This window comes from Gadus chalcogrammus, chromosome 15, assembly GCF_026213295.1.
Source record: "Gadus chalcogrammus isolate NIFS_2021 chromosome 15, NIFS_Gcha_1.0, whole genome shotgun sequence".
Lineage (NCBI taxonomy): Eukaryota > Metazoa > Chordata > Actinopteri > Gadiformes > Gadidae > Gadus > Gadus chalcogrammus.
This window is the reverse complement of record NC_079426.1, coordinates 9085056-9106615: the sequence shown is the minus strand read 5'-3', so window position 1 is coordinate 9106615 and position 21560 is coordinate 9085056. Positions and strand designations below refer to the sequence as shown.

Genomic DNA, 21560 nt, shown 5'->3' with positions numbered 1-21560 from the left:
ACGCCCCACTGCACCATCGTGTGTGTGTGTGTGTGTGTGTGTGTGTGTGTGTGTGTGTGTGTGTGTGTGTGTGTGTTTCTTTCCACCTCAAAGAACATATCCTCGTGTTACTGTGTCATCTTGTTTGTCGTTGCGTGACCATTGACCACACTCACATTATCGGAAGGGAAGTTGCCTGAGAATGAAACAATCGCGATTAATAGTCAATTTGCTTAACATCCTGAACCTGCCCTTCACCCTGATGAGCTGATCATGTTGGGAAGCACTCCGTCTATTCTCAGCAAGAAGATTGTTTCCGAGGCTCCTGCAGCGGAGCACATTGAACCATCTTATTCAGCTACTGAGTCGTCTTCCTATTAATGAGGTTAATTAAAAAATATGAAGGGTGTGTGTGTGGGTGTGTGCTTCTGCGTCTGTGTGCGCGCGTGCGTCTGTCTGTGTGTGTGTGAATGTGATTAGCTCCACAAAAGGAGGCGGCAGCTGTTTCCGGAACAGAGGTTAATTGGAGGATAGCATCTCCTTCTAACGTCATTTCAACTCATGGCCGCTTGTAAAAAAAGTAAAGCAAGCAGAAATGTACTCTGGGAAGTTCTAGCAAGGGGTAGGGCCCTTTCCATAGGGCTAACCCTAGGCAACTATATAAATAAAAGTTGCCTAGGGTTAGCCCTATGGAAAGTAGCCTCCGCCCACTCACACTTGAGAGAAAAGGAAGAAAAATGGTTTCGCCGTTGATGACCTGCAGGTAACATTAGTATTAAAATATTCTTCAACAAAGAGAGACAGGGGAAAAAAAGTGCCCCAACTCCCCAAGGACAATAAATTAATTTCTCTAAAGATCAAAGCCCAGTAATAGAACATCCCTCTTTGACACACAGGTGTCAAATTTCCCCCTACTGGAAACAGCTTTTTTTTCCTCCATCATTTTCAACGATTCTGCAGCCGAGTGATTCCAGCAGAGGCCCATCTTTAGAGAAACATGGTGTGCTGCTGACACGGTCCGTTTAAAACACGCATGGCAATATGTGGAACGCCTCACTGAAGCGTGCTATCTTCTGTCCGCAGGCTCTCCAGACAGGCTAGAAGACCTGTTTGGCCCCAGCCTCTGCACAGGATTACCGTGTGTGCGGGAGCATGGGTCTGTGTGTGTGTGTCTGTGACAGTATGAGTGAGTGTATTTGATTGTGTAGGCGTGGGTTTGAGTACATATTGTATTAATCTGGTTGATTTTTATGTATTAATAATATTCAAAACCTGATTGCCTGGTGTGTGGGCATGTGTTTGTTTTTATCCACGCTGTATGAATATGTTTATTTTCATCATGTCATGATACCTAGACACATTAATATCTTAATATTGATACAGATTAGTCTGCACTGTAAGATTATATATTAAACATAATAACTTATACTTATTAGACTGTATACTTCTTCATAAACTATTCTGACCATGAAGAAAAGGGTTACTGGCACTAAATGATTCACTGTGGCATGAGTAACACAACTCCAAAAACCTTGTTAACAATTTATCTGCCAGCATAGAATTTTGTGACATGTTTACATTGCCCCAGGGCATGCTGGGTAATTAGCTTGGGATTTCCAGCTGCTAGCGCACAGCCATGGCCAATCTAATAGAATCCTTCTTTGGACAGTTGCCGTATATTTATCCCCGTGCTTTGAAGCCTCAGGTTTGAATAAACAATTTAAAAATGCATTTTACTTGTGCAGCCATGTGGATACAGGCAAACGTGAGCTCGATATCAGAGAGAAGGGTTGGATTTAGCTGCTTTCAGGTAATTTACAGCTAACTAACGAGTGGGGGAGGTGGATAATCCTTCTCCTAACAGGTGGAAGGGTATTCATTTAGAAGCAGGGAGTATAAGTGCGACGAGAATTGTTATCTTGAGAATTTAATCTGAAAAAATTAACTAACCGCCATCCTCTTTGTTAGTTGTTTCCATGGAGGCCTGAGTGTGGTCCTTCTACCCTTATCCCTTTTCTCTAGTGAATCGTCCCTCAGTGGCCTTGGGCAACACCCTGGCTGTTATCAAGCTCACAATTTAAACATTTTCCCCTTGACTTTAATGCTGCATTCTTGCAGGGGGAAAAAAACGCATATCGGTGTACATATAAGAGTATCCCTCACCCACTGGGAGTCCCACCCAGAATAAATAAGCAGTCATTTCTCAACTGCCAACATGTACTGCGCAGCATAAACTAACCATACCTGCTGGCCTTATCAGACACTCCCAGACTTATGCTCGTGCTAACTTTAGAGGCCAGCGGGGATTGTCAAGAAAGCCTTTGATCCTTTGATTAAAATACATTTTCCCTTTGATTTCTTTGCAATTCATATATATGATTATATATGAATATATATGAATATGGATAGGATATGTCCTGAACACCCAAAGGCATTGAAGGCTTCGGTGTATCTGAGGGGGTTGTAAAGAGTGTTAGTTGAGATGGATGCTGTGTTAAGGGTGTGTTGAGGTGCAGGAAAGAGAAACCAGAGACTAGCAGAGAAGCAGAGGAGCTACACAGAATTCTAAGTAGACTTTTGTTAGCTGTCTCTCTCTCTCTCTGGCTCTCTCTTTTCATCTCTCTTGGTCTCTCCCTCCCTCTATGTCTCTAGTTCTCTCTGTCTCTCACTCCCTCTCTTTCTCTCTCTCTCTCTCTCTCTCTCTCTCTCTCTGGTTCTAGCGCCCTACAGCTCTCTCCCTCTCTATCCTGTCTCTCTCTGAGGTGCTCTGTGTCTGTAGCTCTCTCCCTGCATCTAGCTCTCTCTCCCTCTGTCCTTAGCTCTCTCTCTCCTACCGTCTGTCCCTAGCTCTCTCTCCCTCTGTCCCTGGCTCTCTCTCTCCCTCTGTCCCTGGCTCTCTCTCTCCCTCTGTCCCTGGCTCTCTCTCTCCCTCTGTCCCTGGCTCTCTCTCTCCCTCTGTCCTTAGCTATATCTCTCTCCCTCTGTCCCTAGCTCTCTCTCCCTCTGTCCCCGGCTCTCTCTCACCGTCTGTCCCTAGCTCTCTCTCCCTCTGTCCCCGGCTCTCTCTCTCCCTCTGTCCCTGGCTCTCTCTCCCTCTGTCCCCGGCTCTCTCTCTCCCTCTGTCCCTGGCTCTCTCTCCCTCTGTCCCTGGCTCTCTCTCCCTCTGTCCCCGGCTCTCTCTCACCGTCTGTCCCTGGCTCTATTTCTCTGAGGTGCTAAAAGACCAGTTGTGTTTCTTAATAGGACCAGATGGGCTTTGCTCTGACTAAACTCTGAGAACACGCGCCAGCGCTGTACACATGCACACACACACACACACACGCGCGCACAGAGACCCAGACACACACACACACACACACACACACACACACACACACACACACACACACACACACACACACACACACACACACACACACACACACACACACACACACACACACACACACACACACATGGATGAGAATTCTGTGACTCATCAGTATTCAGAGTAACCGCTAACTGTTTCTCTTCCCTGCTCTTCCTTTTTTCACCTCTCACTTCCCTCTCTTTCTTTTTGACAATTTGCTGATGGAACCAAAGGGGAGAACAAGAGCCAGTGTCATTTAGCCATTTATTTCTACCAGGGGAGAGACAGAAGGATAGAGAAAGGGAAAGATGGGAGGATAAGAGAAGGAGAGACGGAAGACACGTAGTACCGGAGGGAGACCAAATGTGTTCCACAGAAGTGACTAAGCTTACTATTCAGGGGATTTTGTGTTCCTTGAGTAAACCACGGTACCATCACAAGGATAGCTTTAGCAAAGTTGTGGCAAGAGTTGTGAAGCCTAATCCTGTTAGCGTTAACTTGTGAAAATACTTAAAAATCGAGCATGAGTTGAATACAAAAATGTCCCAGTGCTGTGTATGTACATACATCAGTGCATAATCATAACCATAATAATTACCAAAAGGAAAAATCACGCTTATACAGCCACAAGTGGAACACATTAATCAAAATGTACCATCTGTGATTAATAAAATTGATTGCATCTTAAAATACAGCTTAAATTCAGTAACTGTACCACACACGGCCCTTCTCCACAAAGTTAAGATCACGGTGCGTTAACACGCTATCTTTACTCCCTTAATACTTCCACTACGTACCCTTGTGTAGTGTTGTTGTGCATTTTATGTCTGTTATATAAAGAACACATCTTCTCCAGAATCTTTATCTTTTTTTAACGACGCAGGTCCATAAGTGTTGTATTTATGATGTCATGTTTTTAAATATAATGTATTTGAATATGTAGGGCGCTACAGATGTAAACTTTAGCCTTCCCGGCTAACGCTGAAACATTTACATAAAGGATTGTGTGTATGTAAGACATGCCAGTGGCCATAAGTAAGCAAGATCCCCCACATGGCAAATATGGAAGTGTCATCACGGCACATGACCCAACATCCTTCACGAAGTACGGAGTGTGTGGGAGTGGGGGGAAGGGGGGGAAGAGGGTCTCTCAGGAACACCTGACCATGTTCCATCACTTCAGAGCTCTGACTCTATTGTTCCCGAGTCGATAGAGAAATGCACGGGGGCCCGGGGCCGTGACAGAGGCACATTGTCCAAACACATGGCTCTGTTTGTGCAGTGCTTGAATGCTGGAGAGAGGCAACTGCTCCTGAAAGCCCTTAAGTGGAATGGCATGGGCCGATCGGAGCCTAGGGTGGCTACAGATAGGATGGAGGGGAGGGGGGGAGGTGGGGGGGGGGGGGGGGGGGGGGCACATGGGACCCAGAGTTAATAATAAATAAAAAAAATCCTCCGCTGCCAGCCAGCCGTGACTAATAAGAAATACCTGTTTCACCCGCCAAGTAAACATCTTGACGCAACCGCGGGCGACGCCTTGGCGACGGGACATTTTAGGAGGACGCCTCGAATATGTAGCACGCAAAAAAAATTAAAGGAGCATTTCACCGGTGGAGGCATGAATATGTATTGAAATTGGGTCCTATATGTAGTCGAATAATAAAATAAAATTCTAATTTGGTGCCGTCTTGAACGAGAAAAGGCAGAAAGTGACTTTTTGGCGCTTGTGGATTGAAGACAACAACTCCCACCATGCACCACGATGCACAGCTTCACTGGCCACTCCCGCTGATCTAGATCTCCGCCTATCGGACACCTTGCTGTTCCATCTACCAAGCTGATACCGCAAGACTGCTTGAAAATCATTTCACACAACATTTCTTGTGAAGAGTATTAGTTGGTGAACTCAGTGAATTACCGTATTTTCCGCACTATAAGGCGCACTTAAAAGCTTTTAATTTTCTCAAAAAACGACAGTGCGCCTTATAATCCGGAGCGCCTTATATATGGCGAACGCACAAACACTAAAGGCCTGATTCCACCGGACGCGTTACGGCAGCGTTACGGCAGCGTTACGGCTGCGGCACGTCTTGGCCGTGGTCAACGCAGCAGATAGGTTCCACTCAATGAGACCATTTCCACCGGGCGCGCCTGCGGAACATCTCAGCAGCGTCCCAGGAGCGGCTCGCCGTGCCGCAGCGCTATCATTCCGTAGCATTTCTATTTTTGCCGCAAGCCGTTGCTGAACCGCGTCAATTTCAACAGAGCAGATCGAGCAGGGCAGGAAGTGAAAAAGTAAAAGCCATAGAGCATCCGGTCAATTTTCAAAATAAAACACAATACTCAGCTCATGTAGCCTACACAACTTCACATCAACATTATTACGTCATGACCGGTGGCACATTAGAAATTATCATAGGACTGTCAACACTCATCCTGACGACTCTTCGGCGTTTCTTCTCAGGTGGCTTCTCATAAAGCTTCTCATAACCCAGATAAAGCATTGGGTAAGGGTTTTCTTCCGTTGGCGCTTTGTCCACAAAATGAAACGAACAGACATAACAACATTTCGGAGGTTGTTTTAAGTTCAGGTTCTTCAGCCAATTTCTTTTAGCCTCTTCATCATTGGGCAGTCGATGGAAGCTGTACCATTTCGGGCACGAACACTCTGCTTTATTTTTCGGCTTGTGGTCAAAACACTCAGATTTCAAACAATTATTTAGTTTTGTCCGGTTGTTAGTACATCCTCGAACGGCACACGTTGTTCCCGAGCTTTTTAAGGCATCATTTTATTCAGTGACAGAGCGAGTGATGTGGTTAGCCTGCCAGCTGATCAGATAAAAACACAGCTGGGGCGTGACGCGTAGTGGGCGACCGGAAGTGTGACCCACAAACGTTTCCCCAGTAACCGCCCCAGGAAACTTGTGGATATATGAAAACAGTTCTAAAATAGGCCATTCATCGAAGGTGCGCCTTATAATCCGGTGCGCCTTATAGTGCGGAAAATACGGTAATCCTCGTTTGTATTTCTTTCGAAATGGTGAACTTTTGCATGGTGCCATCTTCTATGTCAGATCCAGTACCCTCCGCCATTGTACTTTAGTTTTATCAACAGCCTCTGTTAGCTTAGCTTCAGACCTATAGAGGGGCGGGACTAGTGGTTGTAGTCTTACGGGAATCCTCCCCTCTTACACTTCCTATTTACTTCCACGCAAAAATCGTCATATTGCGTCATCTTAAACAGGAAGTGTTAGAGATCGATACGGATCTCTCCAGAAAATAAGGGAATGATGCACGAACATTCAAAAATATGAGTGGATTTCTAACGATACAAAGCTTAATGGAAATGGGTGAAGTTTCCCTTTAAACGTTTCTAATAGTTTCTAACTTTCTATTTTTCAGTGTGTAAATGTTGCGCATAATCATTTCAGTGTGCGGGGTTGAAATGGCGCCTCAGTAATGCGTCAACGGTTGAGGTACATGCAGGTCTTCTAGTTGGGAACAGGTGATTGGCACAGCACAACAGCGCGGCTGCCAAGAGAATTCGCACCATCATGATGAACACTGTGTCAGTGTTGATCAATAAACCGCACAAAAAGGACAAAAATACAACAACACGCACCTTGAACATGTGTGTGAGAGGAGCAGGTAGATGTGTGTGTGTACTGTCGTGGTGTTGTCAAGGAGTAGCTCACACCCCAGGCGTAATAGTGCTAAGTCTGTATTTGTGTGCTGATCCCTGTCGTCCAGGAAGTGTGCTGTGCTCATTACGTATCAACAACACCAACCACGAATGAGTATAAGAAACATATGACAACGTAAATACTGCAACAGAAATCCCTGCATTGATGGGCAATTAAACGGTACGGATGTGACAGGTGTACGAGCTGAACGAAAGTTGCAAGTCTAGTTTGCGGTATTGTTTATTCCTAAATCTAAGATTGAGAAGAGCAAGGCAAAGCGGTATGGGACGGTGACTACAAATCGGCACCACTATGCATGGTTTTGCTCTGTCATCGGTGTGTACATTTATGCAAGTTAACATTGAGCATATCACTCTAATAGGTTTTAAATAGCGAGTATAATCTAAACCTGTTTAACCACAACTCAAAGGACTGTAGTCTTTCATTGCTACAACTCATGTGGTTTGGCTGTGAGAGTTTGGTGCCCAATAGAATGAAAAACTAGGAAGCTAGAAGAAAATGATGTCCAAGGTAGAAGGGACTTAATAGGAATCACAGCAAAAACATCTAAAGCTTTCCAACAACTGAGGGACACTATGATTCATTGCAACACACAGTCACACCCATACACTGTATACATCACAAACTCACTATGTGTACTTTAATCAATGTCCTACACGCATGCTTTTTGATTCCTTCAACCGGTTTTAAAGACCAACCAATTTGGTGTGTGGTTTGCCTCCAGCTGAACCACTAGCAAAGACGGACTGAGGTTTGGTTTGACTACAACTCAACACCTCTGGCAAAGAGATTGAGGTTTGGTTTGACAAAAACTCGATATCTCGAGCAAAGAGACTGAGGTTGGTTTGACTACAGCTCAACACCTCTAGCAAAGAAAGAGAGACTGAGTACAGGTTGCTCCTACCTGCTTGTCCTTGTCCTTGGCCTTCCCGCTGCCGGAGACCCGGGAGGAGGTGACATCACGGGGGATGACAGAGATCTGGTGCAGTGGCATGTTCATCCCAGCGGATCCAAGCGGAGCGTGCTCACACACTCACTTCCTGTTCCACTGCAGGAGCACCCGGCATGATGAGGTCTAGGAGAGGCCTGGAGACATGCAAGCATACACGCACATGAACACCAACACACACACACACACACACACACACACACACACACACACACACACACACACACACACACACACACACACACACACACACACACACACACACACACACACACACACACACACACACACACGCACTTTAGAAGTAAGAACTTTTAAACACAGCAGGTTAACGACGTGTGTAGGCCTTTGCAACTACAGCAATCAAAGCAAATAAACAACTCAATGAACAATCATCATTCTGATTTCAAGAAGTGAGCCCCTTTTCCTCATAATTGTTGTTAGTAGGGAAGAAAAAAGCACTTTTTTACATTAATGTTGATGAGCGAAAAGGACCTTTTCCTTCTGACCCATATCAAATCAGGTTCACGAGACATGCATGGGTCTTTTGGGCACCGAGGAGTACATTCAGAGTTGCCATGTCAATGTGGGACCCCTCACAGCTATTAATAGAATAGAATCAGGTATAAAATCGACCCCGCCCCCTCCCCCCCCCCTCCCCAAGAAGAACCATTTCTCTTGATGACAGGGAACACCAGAATCAGGCCGGTGACCTATTTCAAGACTGATAGGTCTACAGCTCTGAACTCAGGAGGGCATCATCGCCCATAGCGTTGGTCAGCAACATAGAGTGTGGCAGCAGAGACTCGAGTATTGCTGCCGTGATATCAGATTGACGGATGAGATGGCAGACAGCGTGAGGTTGAGCTGGAAATGTACACAACAGCTTGGATAAATAGAGCAGTTTGTTTTTTTTCTTCGTATTATTACTTGAGTTATTACAGCCATCTGCACTACAACTGACATCAATTAAGACACCGCCCCCCTGTCAACACTTTAAGTAGAAGTCTGTGTGTTTTTGTGAGTGTCACGAGTGAGAGAGAGAATGTGTGTGTGTGTGTGTGTGTGTCTGTGAGAGGGTGAGTGAGTGAGTGAGAAGGTGTACGTACGTATTTGTGTGTGTTCGAGTGCATATGAGCGTATGTGTGTGCGTGTACGTGTGCGCGCGCACGTGTGTGTGTGTGTAAAGGCTTGTATGTGTACGTGTACGTTTATATAGGGTACAGACAGAGAAATGCTAACTCTGAAGCCTCAGGCTCCGTTCTGCAACAGAAGAGAGACAGTGGCCTGCTATGGAGGGAGGCCAGTGGATTTGATCAGAGGGGCATGGGAATCTCTTGTGTTTACTGAGAGGGTAGGGTCCCATTAAGATAGGACCGGCACATGCAGCCCAGTTGGCTGCATGTGCCGGGGGACAGCGTGGAGCCACTGTTAATCACCACCTATATCTCTTTCTCACACACACACACACACACACACACACACACACACACACACACACACACACACACACACACACACACACACACACACACACACACACACACGCACACACACACACACACACACCAGACACACGTACTGAATCACTCACTCCCCCCCTTTAACACATATATAAACACACACACACGTTCCTAAAAAGGGAGGCAATGACACACACCTGTGTGAACTCGTCATGAAACGAGAACTTGACAGCCTTAATCGATCGTCCATGCATGGCTGCACCCACACCCACACACGCACACAAACACACAAAAATGCATATCAACACAACACACAGACATATACGTGTCAGCACACACACATACACAAACATGTCAACACACATACACACAAACACACACACACTAACATGCATGTCAACATAGACACACACACACACACACACACACACACACACACACACACACACACACACACACACACACACACACACACACACACACACACATATAGACATGCAAAGGAAATCTAAAGATACACACGTCACACACACACACACACACACACACACACACACACACACACACACACACACACACACACACACACACACACACACACACACATGTCAACACACTCACACACACAAATACACAGCTGGAGCATCTGTTACCCGCAAAACAGCTGGGACTATGAGCTGCGGGCAAGTGAGAGAAATTAGGACCACAGAAAAATTCCTCCACAGTGATAAAAGTCTTAGCAGGTTAGCATCCAGGCTGTCCAGAACACAACGTTTCAGAACCAGGTTTACGTCATATGAGACCTGAGGGAGTCTTTACGCAAGCAATCCTCCACTCATTAGATAAATTCATCTAGGTTTTTAGTTGATGATACAGGAGTGAAGAATACAGCCTTCCACCCGTGCCTTAACCTGACTATTTAGCAGACTCCAGATACATAAATTAAAGCAGGAACGGGTTGCAGTTCTTGCCCTTGAATTCCTTGAGGTAGTTTGTAGAGGTCAGGGGTCAAAGCCAGTACCCTTGGGCTAGAACTCGAGCACCCCTAACCACAACACGATGAGGTGGTCAGGGTGATTGACTGCCTGGTTCAACCCTGAAAGTACAAATAGTACCTGTAGGCTTCCCTGAGAAACATGGCGACAACCCCTATATGCTCATCAAAAATCACAGGCAATCGCTATGGAAAGAATCACCTGTAGTCGTTGCCCTACCATTATCGCTCATTAGTAGATACAAGTGTAATTGCAGCTCAACAATTTTTTAGGACTTTTGGAGTACTCTGGGCAGGCTGACAAGCTCAGGAAGTGTTTCAACAATTTCCAGGTGGCCGCAACCTTATCACCATCCTCATTGTCTACCGGTGGTTGGCAATGACCAGTTGCCATGGCAGCCGACCACTCCATGTGTCAATGCAAGCTGTGTATGTTCAGACACAGGAACATAATGGCAGTCTTGACAAAGGACAAACGTAAGCGGTGAACATTTTTCTCATACTATTCTAAAGACACACAAGAGCCTACATCGGTGTAGTCTTCACAGCGGGAGTAGTGGCAATAATTACTAATTAATAAGTAATTTAGGATACGGCACAATCATATCATATAGGCTAAACCAGTGCGATCAGTAGAAACTATGATTATAAGGCATTACATAAATACAATCCTTCCAGATAAACGCAGATAGTTCCTGTATGATAGCAAGTGCAAATTATCTTTCACAGATGATCTGTTCTGCCATTCAATGTCATAATATCTTGTTTAATATTCAGTTATCCAAGAGTACTCTCTGTCCCTGTTCTTTCAGATAGGACGAGACAGCTCATAGATGAGATCCTGCTCTACTGCACATGGGTAAACCAAAATGTATAGAAACTCCCATTATAGTACTAAAGTAGAGTTATTCTTCCGAACCAGAATGGCTGATCCTTTATTAGTCCTTTCAGTAATGACCAGGAGAATCACAAACAACGTAACCTGCCCCCTTTTACCGGAGAACTATTATGAAACCGAACGGAAATGTGACTCACTCAAAGGTTCATTAGTTCTTCTAATGTGACATAGATCAGTACAATGTGTTCCAGTGGCAGACCACGAGAGAAACTGAGTTTTAGGTAATGGTACACTGGCTTTGATACGACCACTAGAGCAAGCTATTTCGAGCGTTTATTGCTTATTACATCACATCATCAACTTAACAGGGGTATTCATCTGAATATATAACTTTTTAGTGGATGTAAAACTGCAGTGTAGCTTAGTGAAGTAGCTAATATGTTGGGTTTCCAAGTTGAACAGCTAATTAACATCGGGACAGAGCTTGGGGCGGAAGGTCAGGATCCTTCATCGCGTAACAATCACACCACATGCTAGCCAACGGTCGCTGAGAGTGATGAAGGCTCATTTCCATAAGGGACAGCAGGAATGTCGTGATTTTATCCCTTGGAATGTTAAATACTAGCATCGTCTCATGTTTTTCAGGTGTAAACAAGGTTTCATGGGTTCAATTGGATCTAAAATAACTCATCTGATCCTTCTTTTTATTGGTGAATAATACCTACGGCTGTGTAAATGAAATGTCATGCAATCTCTGTTAGACATTGGCCTTCTAGAAATCTACAGGGAGCCTACATAGATAATATACCCATTACATAAACACAGATAATAATACTAAGTAGTCCGACAACAACAAGTAGCTGTATTTTTTGGATTCAATGCCGAAGTTGAACAAATATTCTTAACAAGAGTCCGGGGCTCAAGAACCCTTAGGTCAGGCCAACGGTCACTGTTGGCCGAATTTCAAAATCACACTCTTGTGTCACCTACTGGCTAGGTGTGAAGAGAACAATTCAGAAAAGAGGACCAGCAAGTCTGAATCAAGTTGTTCTCACACGTTCTCGCACATTTGTTCTCCCACGTTGTCTCACACTTTTTCTCTGGTGACTTAGGATCTTGTGACTTAGAATTCAGACTGGAAGTTGGCTCTGTGATATATAGAGTAACGTATCAGCACTCAAATGAAATGATTAAATAAACAAATATTGCAGAAATCCCTGTTAGAAATTAAGGAATATAACCCTGGTGTTCTATTCTATTGGCTAGCAGAATGTAGCCCTGGAAGACACCAACTAGCAAGTCGTTTAATGAGTAACATGATTGCTTGAGGGAACAAAATTACAGTGGCTCTTTGTTAGCATTAGCTAGTGTTTCCTTCTGTCTACAAGGAGTGCACATAGGCCTACAAAGTAAAAATTGTACCTTTCATACATTTAAAGGCAAATCTTGAAATCTATTAGAACAAACTGTAGGCTACATCTTCCATTTAGTAGAAAACTTCAGCCCAAAAAATATTTCAACAATCTCAACTGGGATATTAACCATTAACAATACAACTAAAACGACAATGGTATATACTCTCTTTTTCTACGTACAACATATATTTGTCAAATAACAAATCATTTGTGTTCATTCTGCAGCAATCCCAGCCTAGAGAAATGGATTTCAGGGTACCTCACTGATGTCAGATAGGTCATAGAAAATATTTGTAGCCTACAGTGCTTTTCAACAACAGTAATAAACAATAAGGAGCTAGTAATTCCAATAGAAAACAGCAAGTTTCCAACTACAGTAGTAGAAATTATTATTTTGTAGATTTGTAGATTATTTTGTTATGGTCATTGTTTAGTAATAAATCATAGAATGGTCTGTTAGTATTAAGGCAGTAGAAAACAATAAATAGTTTAGAACTACAGCAGTTGAAAATAATAAGTTTACTTCTACTTCGAGTAGTAATACTTCTATTACCAAAGTAGAACGGGAGATAAATCAGGAGTGTTGTTAAAGCGTTAATGATTGAGCGAGGGGCATTCCTCAATCGTGAGCGTACACATACCTATGCGTTTATTTGAGGATACCTGCATGATGACTACGAATTTGTTTCCAAGTAACCTTCTGGTATTGTCATATTAATGCAAACAAAAGGAGCTACACGTTTAAATGTGAAGAAGCATAAATGAACACTTGAATGAAATGCAGAATAATCGTTATTTTCCAGTCTTTTAGCAAAACAATTGTGTTTTTGTACATATTGATCTGATTCTGAGCAAGTCAAAAAGGCCATGAAACTGAAATCCTTTATAATTATTACTGGACCTCAATGGATCTCCAGCAGACGCAACCCCAAATATTGGTCCATTTGTTTGTCTACTGCCAACAGCTGGCTCACAGACCAGCATGTGTGTGTGTGCATGTTTTTCGATGTTTTCTTTAGGCTAATGTAATTGGCTCCTGTTTTTTATTTGTGCGCATTATCCTTTTACCTATCTAATCTGTTTTAGTTGTATTCCACTGTGTCATGCTTTTTATCTCAATCTCTGTTTGCCAGAGGTTCATTTTTAAGTAGTAATGTTGTGGACCCCTAGTGTTAATGACCCCCCCTGCGAGGAGCCGACAAGAGCCTTGAGGTGCGATGACAGCACTAACGTCGACATCAACCACTGGTGGACACTGCTGCTCTACAGAAATGCAGAATAATCGTTATTTTCCAGTATTTTAGCAAAACAATTGCGTTTTTGTACATATTGATCTGATTCTGAGCAAGTCAAAAAGGCCATGAAACTGAAATCCTTTATAATTATTACTGGACCTCAATGGATCTCCAGCAGACGCAACCCCAAATATTGGTCCATTAGTTTGTCTACTGCCAACAGCTGGCTCACAGACCAGCATGTGTGTGTGTGCATGTTTTTCTATGTTTTCTTTAGGCTACAGACTGACCAACCCCCCAACACAAATTCCACCTGATCTCCATTCCACGCAGAAATGCAATGAGTTTGCAGCTTTTTATACTGATAAAATTGAAGGCATCAGACGCGCCATCAATATCTCCACTTCAAACAAAAATGTTGGACTACCACCCTGTTCAGGCAAAAGTAACGTGGCAGGGATGGCATGCTTTAATGTTATTGACTCTAAAACTCTTGTGGAAACTGTTACACAACTAAAGCCATCCACCTGTTGCCTTGATTCTTTACCTACCAACCTCTTTAAGAATGTTTTTGACTGCCTAGCAATAGACATATTGCAGATAGTTAACAACTCTCTCCAGTCAGGCAACTTCCCAAAAGCCCTGAAAACTGCAGTTATTAAACCCCTTTTAAAAAAGCGGAGCCTAGATACCTCTATTATTAACAACTACAGACCAATATCAAATCTGCCCTTCATAAGTAAAATCATTGAGAAAGTTGTCCTCCAGCAACTTAATCACTTCCTGGCATCAACTGGTTGTTATGACACCTTCCAATCAGGATTTCGACCCCTGCACAGCACTGAGACCGCCCTCATTAAAGTTGTAAACGACATCCGTCTTAACACAGACTCTGGCAAAACCTCAATACTAATGCTACTAGACCTCAGTGCTGCATTCGACACTGTAGACCATACAATACTTTTGGACAGGTTAGAAAACTGGGTGGGGCTTTCAGGCACAGTCTTAAATTGGTTCAGATCCTACCTACGAAATAGGAACTACTTTGTTTCCATCGGCGACTTTGTATCAGAATCAACCAACGTGATGTGTGGAGTCCCACAAGGTTCGATCTTAGGACCCTCTTTATTCAACATCTACATGCTCCCACTAGGGCAAATCATGCATAATAACAATATTGACCATCATTGCTATGCTGATGACACGCAAATCTATGTATCGCTATCACCAAATGACTATCGGCCCATAGATCTGCTGTGCCAGTGCATTGAGCAAGTGAAAGACTGGATGTGCCGAAATTTCCTTCAGCTAAATGAGGATAAAACAGAGATAATTGTATTTGGTGCTAAAACGGAAAGGCTTAAAGTAACCCAACACCTTCACTCTCTGTCCCTGAAAACCTCAATCAAAGCCAGAAACCTAGGGGTTATCATGGATTCTGATTTACATTTCGAAAGTCACATCAAATCAGTTACAAAATCTGCATATTATCACCTTAAAAATGTAGCAAGACTTAGAGGGCTCATGTCCACAGAAGACTTACAAAAACTTGTACATGCCTTTATCACTAGTAAGCTTGATTACTGCAATGGTCTCCTTACAGGTCTCCCAAAACAAACTCTAAGGAAGCTTCAGCTTGTTCAGAATGCTGCTGCTAGAGTTTTAACAAAGACCAAAAAATGTGAACATATTACACCAATTCTTAAATCGTTACATTGGCTTCCTGTAGGTCAGAGAATTGATTTTAAAATCATGTTGCTAACCTATAAATCCCTACATGGTTTAGGCCCAAAATATTTAACTGATATGCTTCCACTACATAAGCCTTCTAGAACACTAAGATCTTCTGAGACCAATCTGTTAATTATCCCCCGAGTAAACACGAAACATGGGAAAGCAGGATTTAGTTACTATGCAACAAATAGCTGGAATAAACTCCCTGAGGATTTAAGACTTGCCCCAACTCTGAGCACCTTCAAAACAAGATTGAAGACTTTTATGTTTGCTTTAGCTTTCTGCTAAATCTTAAATACTTTAGCTTTATTTTACTAAAATGCCTTTTTAACTTTCCCTTTATTTTCTCACTTTACTTACAACTTTCTATTTTACTCATTTCTTTGCATATGTTTTCTTTTACTTATCTATTATTTTATTTTAATGTATAACAATGTTTATATGTGAAGCACTTTGAGTCTGCCTTGTGTATGAAAAGTGCTATATAAATAAAGCCTTGCCTTGCCTTGCCTTGCCTAATGTAATTGGTCAAACTTACAATGAGGGTGCATTAATTGCCCCTTAATTAACCATTAACTAACATTAGTAAATGGTCTAGTTATCATTTACTGATGGTTAACTTGTTGTTGACTTATGGTGTTCATGTTAATAAATAAATACATTTATGTATACATGATTTAATAGTGAATGGGTTAACTCTGAGCCCCTAACCTCAAAGCTAATGCTATATAATAATGCTTATTACTGCATTAACTAATGTTAATTAATGGAAAGTGTTACTACGTAATGTGATGTGGTTTGTTAAAGGATGACTCATTTAATTGTGACCTCCAGAGGGCAGAAAGTACGCTCAGAAGAGCAAAAATACACAACTGCATAGATGAACTACTACGCGCATTTGACTCCATTATGCATAGACGGCCATCTAACAGTTTCTGTTGTCAAATTGCGCAAAAAACCCAAAAGGGGGTGACACTACCATGATGAAATGGGTTCAGTTCACTACGGTTGCAAAATCCTATGAAATATTTAAAAAATTACACAATAGTATGCAAGACAAAAGCTACGTTTTTTTTTCATCAGAAATCCCAAATATCATTGCGGTTGTTCTTCATTACGATGAGAACAGAAAAATACTGAGCGGCCAAGCTTTTGTAAAAACAATCTTGGTCGGTTTTAATGACCCAAAGAACGTGGTGATTTAATCAATGCTTCGGATGTTTTCTATGACGTGTGTATTGCATAATATTAGATCGCATGATGTGTTATCTGTGTTATGTGGGTAGACATGCTCCTTGGGTAGACATGCAACAAACTAGATAACGTACCACACATTTCCATCGATCGATTGCAACGACGGCCAATGCACTAACCCTCTTACGTTGATTTCGCAGTCAAATCTCTGTTTGCCAGAGGTTCATTTTTAAGTAGTAATGTTGTGGACCCCTAGTGTTAATGACCCCCCCTGCCAGGAGCCGACAAGAGCCTTGAGGTGCGATGACAGCACTAACGTCGACATCAACCACTGGTGGACACTGCTGCTCTACAGCAACACTCCCTCATTTGGTGATTCTGCTGAGCCGGCACTTCTGGGCTGATTTATATGAACTGCCAAATGCCGTTCCTTCATTGTTCATAAATTACAGTCTACTATATAGGTCAGCCGTTGCATACACACCTCCACGCACGAACAATCGCACGCTCCAACTCGCGCACACATACACACACACACACACACACACACACAAACGGCATTATACAAGCACTAACAATCACACATGCCTGCGTTCGCACACACCCTTTCCTGCCCTGCACACAAACAAGCACTCACAATAACTCCCCCCCCCCCACTGGGGGTCAGGGGACAGGGTCACTTCGGATCCATAACAATTCATACATCTGATCCAAGCGATGCACTATAATATCCTGCTTCACTTCCTGGAACCCTTCACTTACTCTCCATTCTAATGTATGAATCTAAGCCCCCTGCCCTTCCCTCACATGCTGGACGGTACCACAGTAAACGATACCGCCGACGGACACAGGACAGCCCATCGATGTGGTGGGACTATGACATCATCCAGGGGGATGTGGCTGCGGGATATCAGCGGTTTATTGATGTGCTGCTTCCTCTGGAGCCGTGGGAGAGAAGGGAGAGACGAGAGAGAGACGAGAGGGGTACCAGGCAGCGTACCCGGCCTGGTAGCGTGTCCGAGGCGGGGCAGGGTAACGTATACGGTTACGGCCCAGTGGGGAAAGCCAAGCCGCACACAGTCTGTTACTTTCTACCCTTTAATTGTGTGATTGTATTACAGAGCCGCCAGACACCGGCGCGGCTGAACTGAACTGAAGCGGCACCGCGGTTGGAATGCATTCCTAGCATCGTAGCCGAGGATGAGATGACATCATGGTGCTCATAAGGGATTGGTAATGGTACTTTGAACGTAGGACTACATAGATAGACTCTGTTTTTGCGTGATTGCACCATATGGTGCTGTCTTTTCAGGATAGACGGAGAAGACTGTGGTTAATGTACTTTTAATGATCGGATGACTGGCGTCAATTTAATAAAAAAGATCAAATTTGTAATTCTGGACACCCACTGGTGGATTAAGAGGTAACGACAGACATTTTAATGACTTCTCTGCAGTCAATGGAGAAGAGAACAGATAGCTATATACATTCCAAACACAGGCACACACACACAAGCAGGTGCACACACACACACACACACACACACACACACACACACACACACACACACACACACACACACACACACACACACACACACACACACACACACACACACACACAGGGCGATAAACAAAGACTTCTTGTAGAAGGGGGTATGGTTCTTTCTGATAGAAATGTACACAAAGATATTAAGATTAGTTAGTTGGATTATAGATCATACCTTTTTTCAGGCTAGTTTCACTCCCTGTCCTCATGAGAAGAATGTTTCTACTGTTCAACAGTTAGCAATTAGACAATTCCAGATTGAGTGACAGATGGGAGAAAGGTAAAGGATGAGTAGCCTATGCTAATTGGAGTCTGGCAGGAGATTGAGGCTTCTCAGGATGGATGGAATTGGGTTCATAACTAATACGTTAAATATGAAGAACAATGGGTGATTTCAAAGATTTTCTGCTCCATACTGAAAATACTGTCAGATGTGGTCTATTGCGCGGTAGAATTGACAACCAATTGGTGGTTAGTCCTAAGTGTTCAGTATAATGAACATGTTCTCTTCTCCGCTCCAAACTTATCTCCAAAAACTAAAGTACATGGTAATTTTCCAAACACACAATGGTGAAGTCCATGAAGACTCAAAGCCCTTTAATTTTCTATGGTCCCATCTCAGTCAGCCTTCTGCATGGAATCATAATCATGTCTTAAATTGTGTTTTATCCATGTCCCTGACACTCTATCTATCTATATATCTAGTTATATATTGTGTGCATAGGATGAACCACCTATAGGAGCATCCACCAATTACCTGCTGTCAATTTGTGTGTGTGTGTGTGTGTGTGTGTGTGTGTGTGTGTGTGTGTGTGTGTGTGTGTGTGTGTGTGTGTGGGGGGGGGGGGGGGGTGTGTGTGTGTGGGGGGGGTGGGGGGGGTGTAAATTGTTGTGGAAAGTAAAAAGATGAAGATTGGTCTTTGTGTGATTCACTACTTGTCAGACCGTTACTTATTTCTTTACACTGCCAAGGGCAATCGTTGGTTGGAGATTACAATGTGTGAAGGAGAATAACAAATGATGCCTCTACACAATCTCCGGAATTTGAGCCTTATGCTCAAATGCTAATGCAAGAAATATGAGTTGCTTAAACATCCATAATCCATACTGAATGTATTACATTATATATTCTGTATAGTTTAATATATTAAACAGTGGGATTAGCCGGTCTCGGTATGCATGCATTCTTAAATGGTTATCAATTGGAGCTCCAGTGTCTTCTCTCTGACTGTGAGAGAAATGTTCAAAGAAAGACATGTTGCAATCCTATGTGGGGAGAAGGAGCTATATGGTGAGCTACAGAATACAGACATTGTTATCAGACATTTTATACACGAACAGTAGGAAGATAGCCCACCGGCCACACAACTTGACAATGAGTCTTCTTATCCCTAGCGTGAGAGATTAGAGTATGAGGCTGCGATGACTTAACTCTGAAGTAGTTGGTTTTTCCTCATTATCTCACCATAAGAGTATGAGGCTGCGATGACTTAACTCTGAAGTAGTTGGTTTTTCCTCATTATCTCACCATAAGAGTATGAGGCTGCGATGACTTAACTCTGAAGTAGTTGGTTTTTCCTCATTATCTCACCATAAGAGTATGAGGCTGCGATGACTTAACTCTGAAGTAGTTGGTTTTTCCTCATTATCTCACCATACGTCATAGGTCATTGGTCGTAAGGAAATAGTGTGAGATTTGAATAAACCAAGACTAACGTTGAGAATGATTATGTGAATCTTTTTTTTTTTTAATAATAATTGTGTTATGTATCCCATTCTGGATGAGGTGCAGGTTTATGTAAGAGAGCAAACAAGTTGAAACAGATTCAGATCAAAAGGCTAGCGCTATACCCATGCACCTGTAATTGACTTTTATCGCCGCTTCCAATTAACAACACGTGATCTGTCAAACGGTTGCTTGAGCATTAGATGGAGGTGCAGAATCAATTATTCGTCTCTAAATCAAATAAATGACTTTATGCGAGAATCTTGATTGAATTGAAATGGTTTTGCTTGAAGTTATGATTTCCCGTGTGATTAAGGGAATGCATAATGCGCATCGTGATGTTTACACTGTGCGTCTATGGAGTGTGATGTGGAATGTGCTGTAGAGACAGTATCTAGTTACGAGGTGCCCCCCAACTAATTACCTCAGTAACATGTTTATTGTCAGGCAGTAGCCTACTGCAATTTTTTTTGGAGCTCTAGATCATAATCTTCCTCATAGCACAACAACAACCACCTTAATGCCAAATATCTCCAACCTTCCTGACCCCCACACAGACTGATATCTAATTTAAAAATGAAATCACAGATTTGTATGCCAAGTAGCCTATCAGTACTAAAATGTTACCTCTTGCTTATGGTTACAATGTTGGGGGGTCGGGGTGGGACAATCACATAACCATATATCTCTCTTTTTTTAATTAACCAAATACAACAGCCCGATAATCAGACGCGGTGAAACCAATGTTCCATCATTACATTTCTTTACAGATAAGCTACAACCTGAGCAGGACATATATACAGGGTAGACATATAGGCTATGAACCTCTTGGTTTCGGAGGATAGGAAAACCAAAAATGGATAGAGAAGGGAGGCATCTCATCATCTCCCATCCGAGGACAATACCAGAGCTTTTCACGGGCTGCATCGCTGCAACGCTCCAACCACACTACGTCCAGTTAAACCATCAAACCCATCAAAACACATCCTATAGTGAGATACAGCGACGGATTTTAGACCCTGCATATCAAATGAAAATAACAATAAATAATGTCATAAATGATACCATAACAATCCACACGCGCATCAACGCCCGGAGCCAACCCCGCGATGGTGCAGCGAGTGATGAACAGCCCCAGTGTAAATAGATGTAAAGGACAGCCGGAGAAAATTCAATGGTGATACATTTCTTACTGGCGTGAATAAACGGCTGACACTTACCGCTGTCTCGAGGGCCAAATGGGGACGACGACGTTCAGTTTGATTTTATGTCATAGCTCTGCTCCTCGGCCGTCAGAGAGAGGACTCCAGTCGCCCTATGCGCCACACAGACTTCCGTGTTCAGATAAAATGGGGTGAAAACATGCAAGGATAACAACGACACTAGAGGGCCAGGCGGCGCATGCGAGCTGAAATAAAAAAAAAGATAAATA

General features: G+C 43.1%; 1 protein-coding gene across 2 annotated transcripts in view; it reads right to left on the bottom strand.

The window, feature by feature from the left end:
- marchf8 (membrane-associated ring finger (C3HC4) 8) overlaps positions 1-21459 on the bottom strand; it is a 65068-nt gene extending 43609 nt beyond the window's left edge. For both annotated transcript variants that reach the window (XM_056610156.1, XM_056610157.1), the window contains exons 1-2: positions 21349-21459; positions 7937-8118 (exon numbers count right to left, since the gene is read on the bottom strand). In XM_056610156.1, coding sequence (XP_056466131.1) covers positions 7937-8032 — 96 coding nt within the window. In that variant the 5' untranslated portion in view covers positions 8033-8118; positions 21349-21459. The remainder of the gene's footprint in view (positions 1-7936; positions 8119-21348) is intronic.
- Between the last annotated feature and the right edge of the window lie 101 nt (positions 21460-21560).